We start from the raw sequence: 6,384 nt of genomic DNA on the forward strand, positions 1-6,384 counted from the left end.
AGATAAACATCATTCTTAGCTCATGGACCACACAAAACCAGCTGGCAGGCTAGATTTGGCCCAGGGTCATTGTTTGCTGACAGGTAAACTAAATAGTATTATTTCTCCATGTCAATAATTGTATTCTGATAATGGTAAAACAATGTCATTGAGTGATTTTAAGAATGACAAAATGAAATGTTTAGGGGTAAAGAAACATAGTATCTGCACCTTCCTCTCAAACAGTTCTCCCTCTCTTTCTATATATATATATATATAAAATACACACAGACACACACACACAGAGAAATGATAAAGCAAATATGGCAGGATGTTACTACCTGAAGATTTGGGGTAAAGGCTTAAAGAAAATTCCTTCTGTGCTTCTTGCAACTTTTCTATAAGTTTGAAATAGTTCCAAAATAAAAAGTATTTACACACACATATAAATCCAGTATTTGCTTAAAAACCCAGAGAAAGGGGATAAGTGGGTATAGATAATCAAATAATGAACTGGTAATTATTTAAGCTGAGTGATTGGTACATCAGGTTTCATTAAATATTATCTTTCAGTTTATGAGTATTTGAGGATTTCCAAAATGAGAAGTTTATATATGTAAACACACAGAGACCAGAGCTGCAAAAGTTTGTGGAAATCCTTACAGTGTCATTGACAGCAGATAATACAATCTTGGGGGTAGGAGAAAAAAGGGAGATGTTTTCCCTTTTTTCACAATTAGCAAGAGAAATTTTTTTTAAAAAATCATATCACCTGACCCAGTAACTTTATTTTCTAGAATTTATTCTGTGAAACCTAGATATATGTACACACATTTTTTTAAACTTACAAAATAGTTGGGCACCTGGGTGGCTCAGATGGTTAAGCATGTAGCAGGGAGCGGGGAGCCTGCTTCTCCTTCTGCCTCTCTCTCTCTCTGTCTCTTATGAATAAATAAAATCTTTTTTAAAAACTTATAAAATAGCAACCTGGAGTGTACACAGTGCATCAAAAGAAATCAACATAAAAATGATGAATTTTATGGCTCCAAATTAGTAAGACAAATAATAAATATGTTAACAGTGGTCACCTGTAGGAGGTAGCAACAGGGAAAACCATTTTTTCCGCTTATACTTTTCCATAGTTTTTGGAAATTTCTAAAATATTTATTGTCATAAAATAACACATTAAATAATCTTTTTAAGATTTCTCAATTTCCTGGGAAGGCAGATTAGTTTTAAACCTGTCAATTTTCTGAGCATTCATCAGTATGAGCAGAACTTCTAAACTAAGGCAACACTGCATCAACTTTATACATACAAATGAAAATTAGAATCAATTTTTGTAAATAAACATTCAATCTAATATAAACAGGTATATGAGACACTAGCACCCTTCCTATTCTGGAAAAAAAATTAAGGTGCTAAGGAGTTACCTGGGACAACTAGAAGCAGGACTTTGTTGTATATCTACAGATGTGTGCCTAAAACCTTGATGGCAGAGGTCAAAATCTGAAAAGATTTAAACCTGAATCAGACTGAAATACAGGGCTCATCCCAGTGGGAGTGGGTAGATGTTAAAAAGCCTCACCCACAGACAGGGTTTGGTACACACCTGTCTAACATAGAACCAAAAACAGCACCCACTGTGATCCAAGCCAGAGAAGCATCAGCAGCTAGAGGTTTACTGCAGTGACAACACTCCACCAGGGAACAGATATTATTTACCTCTAGGATGTAGATTGGCTGGGAGTACAGCCCTCAGCTAGGAGCCCTCAGGCTATATTATGGCTCTGAACCAACAGGAAAGAGAACATTTAGATAGGAAAATAGACTGAAATCAGCTGTCACAATGGCTGGTGATATGGACCAATGATATGCTATGCTCAACCATGGCAGAAAAATCTACACAAAGGGGGGGAAAAACCTGTAATAGGTTTACTGAAGAGTTTCAACTCACTTGAGTAGAAATGAAATGGTTTTCTCTTCTCAGACACTAATTTTAGCCCTCTTTCAGAGCCTTAAAAACATTTCAGGCAAACTAAAAAAATTCTGATTATTTTCAGCCCTAAGATAGTCATCATCCTCCAGGCCTTTTGTAGACTAGTTTAATGGCTGAGTCTATGGCCAGAGAAGAAAAGTCAGCAATCCTTCATTGATCAAGCCAGACATCAGCTCTCCTTTGCAGGCACCCCAAACCTCAAGAGGCTCTTTTGTAGCATCCCCTTTACTTGCCTTGGATTGGAACAGTTTTCCTACTCTTTCACAGGGACAATAGTGAAATGCCTCTCATTCACTGAGCTCTCCTCATGATGTAAAAGTCTCCCTTGATTCTATCTTTCCCTTTCTTGATGTTTTCTTTATATAGAAATGTGGGGAGAAGGTGTAAGGAGGAGTGGTGATTGATATTATTAAGAAGACTTAAGGGAGGGATGGCTGACCCTAATAATTGTAGTTTGTTTGTTTGTTTGTTTTTAAAGAGGTGCTAGCTAGTGTCTTTTATGTTCAATTTGGAATCTTCAATTCCTATATTCTGAATCAACAGGAAAAGTCAAGCTCAGCATCGTCTACAAAGAGAACCACTATGAACTTGGCACTATGCCCGGTGCTTTGTGCAACTTACTGAATCTTTATAATAACACCGGAAGCAGTGTTTAATTACTCCCTTTTTGCAAATAAGGAAACAGCAGTTTAGAAAGAATAAATAACTTCCTCAATATTAAGAAGTTTGTGATACAGCAGAATTTATACTCCTGCTTCTCTATTCCCAAAACTTACGTGTGATTGTTTTCTATTATGTTTTCACACAGGACACCAGAAACGCTCATTTCAGATATCACCATGGATGAGATTCTAATGGAATTCATTGTCTTTGTGAGATATGAATCAGAACCTATCACAATCTGAGTTTATGGCAGACTACTGTTCTTAGTAATTATAGCTAAGCTGGGCCAGTGAAGGCAAAGAATAAAAATCTTTCTTTATAAACTTTGCTTTCCCCAAAGAAGGTCCTCAATGCTGGCCCAATGATGCCATTTGTATTCTTTATACACTAAAGACTCACATTTCCCTCTGGTTTTATTGCTTAACAGCTTTCCAATTCAGCAAATATTTCACAGCAGCTTTAACATCCTTATTTCTCAAGCTATAGATTATAGGATTTAGCATGGGGGTCACTACCCCATAAAACATGGAAATAAGCCCTTCTGTAGCTTGCAGATTGTCATTCCCAAGGCGGTCTTGAGACTTGGGCTTGGCATACATGAAGAAGATGGTACCATAAAATATGATCACCACAGTCAGATGTGCTGAGCAGGTGGAAAAGGCTTTGCGTCTCCCTGTGGCTGAATTCATTCTCAAGATGGTGTAGAGGATGAACATATAGGAGAAAAAAATGACCAGCAGTGGAAGAACCAGGAATGCCATATTTGACACTGCTAGGGTAACAATATTGAGGGATATGTCAGCACAAGCTAGCTTAAGGACAGCTAATATCTCACACAAGAAATGGTTGATAATATTATTCCCACAGAAAGGCAATCGCATGGCAAGAGATGTTTGCACAATTGAGTTGATTCCACCAGAGAGCCATGACACAGAAGCCATTGGTAAATACACCACCTTGCTCATGATGACAGGGTATCTCAGAGGGTTACAGATGGCTACATAGCGATCAAAAGCCATCATGCCAAGGAGCAAACACTCTGTTGAGCCCATTGCAAACCCAAAGAACATCTGTACTGCACATCCAGAGAAGGAAATGTTCCTTTTCTTTGAAATTAAGCTCACCAAAGTTGAGGGAATAGAGGAGGATGTATAGCAGATGTCCAGGAAAGAGAGGTTGCCCAGGAAGAAGTACATGGGGGTGTGAAGACGGGAATCAAAGATGCTTGCTATGATCAGAACACCGTTGCCAATTAGAATCACTATATACATTACTAGAATTAGAGAAAAAAAAATGATCTCAAGTTTTGGGTAACCAGAGAGTCCCAGAAGAATGAATTCTTTCACAAATGTCTTGTTTATCCTATCCATATCCCAGCTTCCAGGATATCAGAGGAAGACCTAACAAAATATTTTCACTGTCAAGCAACAAATGTAACAAATGCTTTGCATAAACATTATTCTGGGGTGAAATAGAGTGTTTTCTTTGAAGCTCTGTCATCTGCTTCTGTCATCTGTTGTTATCCTCAATGATGTTTATGCCTAGAATACAATACCAGGATATTGAGAGTTTCTATGCCCTGTGTCTAATGCGTGAATACCTACCTACCAAAAGCAAGTTCAGAAGCAACCTTCCCTACTGCTGAAGACACTCTAGGTAGAGTCTTCTAAAAGCCCTAGAATATTTCAGACAACAAACCAGTTCTTCATTTTAATCAGGTCCAGTGAGAGAGTGATGGGGAAGGCAAAAGACAACTCAACAAGGACTGGAATTTTGATTCAGTGTTTAACAGAAATGTTCAAAAGTGTAAAGCAAATTTTATTTGTATGCATATTTGCCTACCTCACATTCTTTTCAGTCAAATTGTGTGTTTTTATGGGGCAGACATTTGATCATATTAAACTGAATCATTACACAGCAATTTAACATCTGCTCAAAGGCAAAGTTAGTTGAACTCACAGTCATGGCCCACTCTTACTATTTTGCTTTTTCCTATAATAAGACCAGCGTACAGACCAGCTGTGCATGAATCTGATGGAGAATCTTTGAAGAACAATAATCTCTCTTCATTTGTTTTATTCTCTGGCTTCAGAGTTATTTTTCATAATTTATTTACTTAAGTGAACCTGAGAAAACAGTAATAATGCTTAAATATATTTGTGTATACAGTGTAGCACTTTATACTTTATTTAAAAAAAAAACAAATCAATCTTCTCATTATCCTTATTTTCTTTTCCAAATGTGAATGACAGGATGTGGCCAAAGTTATCCAGCCTGTAAGTAAAAAGTAGAGCTTGAAGCTCAGATCTTTGCCAATAAACTGCAGCTGCTGGGGCTACAACACAAGCCAGTATACCTTGTTTTCCCACTGACTAGCATCCAGAAATTTTGGCCTTGGTGGAATAATACAGAATCAACTATTCCAGTCTTCCAAAATTTTCATATGCACATAAATTACCTGGGGATCTTGTTAAAATGCAGATTCTCTTTTAGTAGGTCTGGGGCAAAGCCTGTGATTCTGCATTTCTTTTTCTTTTCTTTTTTTTTATGATTTTATTTTTAAGTAATCTCTACACCCAATGTGGGGCTCAAACCTACAACACCGGGATCAAGAGTCACATACTCTAGCGACTGAGCCAGCCAGTCATCCCTGTGAGTCTGCATTTCTAATAAGCTTCAAGTGTATGTCAAAGCAGTTGGCATGAGGCCACATTTTGAGTAGCAAGGCTTTAGTTTACTTATAGTGAGTTGGCAGACTATCCAGATATTTGTGATCCAAATAGATTTCCTTTTCTTTTATTATATGGACTAGCTTAACAACCTAGAAAATAACCAGAAGCATACTTCTTTTGTGTTTTCCAGTGAACAAATTCCAGAGCCATATCTCACTGTTCAGTACAATTCAGATAATAATACTCTTGAAAGATAAATTTCATAAAAGAAATATGAATTTTTGCTGGACTACTATAATATGTGTAGGATATTACGGATAGACTAACTTGAGCTCATTTCTGTTCTGAGATGAGTAAGGATAGGACAAATATAACAAATGTCTATAATCCAAAAATCCACAATTTGATAAGGGGAACAATAAAACTACATATGGGACAATTAGATACAGACTATAAATACCTGTGTGACCAGAGTGAACATTACAAGTGTTCACAGAAGGAGGAGGCTAATAAGAAATAAAGTCAAGGGAGAGTTCTAGAAGAATTTCAGACAGGCTGGATCTGTAAACATGGAAAAGTTGAGGCAGGTTTGGAAGACAAGAGGGGGAAGGAGTATTCCAGAAGGGAGAAGAGGTTGAGCAAAGTTTAGTAGTAAGCATATTGGCAGTACCTCCTTTTCAGACAAGGCAGTTTCTGTGGAGGAATGATGGGAAGCACATTTGAAAGGGTAAATGAAGCAAGCATACAGAAAGGTCCAAAAGTGAGGCAGAGAAATTGGCACTCTTTTTGGGTGAAGGGGCCCATCATTAGAAGCACCAAGCACAAGGTGAGTGTTTAGACCTGATGATTTTAGCTACCCTCCAAACTTGACATCATACAGTTTGATTCTGTCAGGTTTTTGAGCAGATATGTGATATGAGGAATTAAAATGTTTGGTTGAGTGGCCAACTATTGATTTTGGTTCAGGTCATGATCTCAGGGTCCTGGGATCGAGCCTTGAACTGGGCTCTGCAGTCAGTGGGGTCTGCTTAAGGATTCTCTCCCTCTCCCTCTGCCCCTCCCCTTGCTCAT

General features: G+C 37.7%; 1 protein-coding gene across 1 annotated transcript; it reads right to left on the reverse strand.

Moving 5' to 3' along the window:
• Positions 1–3,054: 3,054 nt before the first annotated feature.
• LOC110581630 (olfactory receptor 13C4) lies at positions 3,055–4,011 on the reverse strand. Its single transcript, XM_021691549.1, has one exon. It carries the CDS (start codon positions 4,009–4,011, stop codon positions 3,055–3,057), a length of 957 nt encoding a protein of 318 aa, XP_021547224.1.
• Positions 4,012–6,384: the final 2,373 nt, after the last annotated feature.

This window comes from Neomonachus schauinslandi, chromosome 13 (assembly GCF_002201575.2).
Source record: "Neomonachus schauinslandi chromosome 13, ASM220157v2, whole genome shotgun sequence".
NCBI classification, from domain to species: domain Eukaryota; kingdom Metazoa; phylum Chordata; class Mammalia; order Carnivora; family Phocidae; genus Neomonachus; species Neomonachus schauinslandi.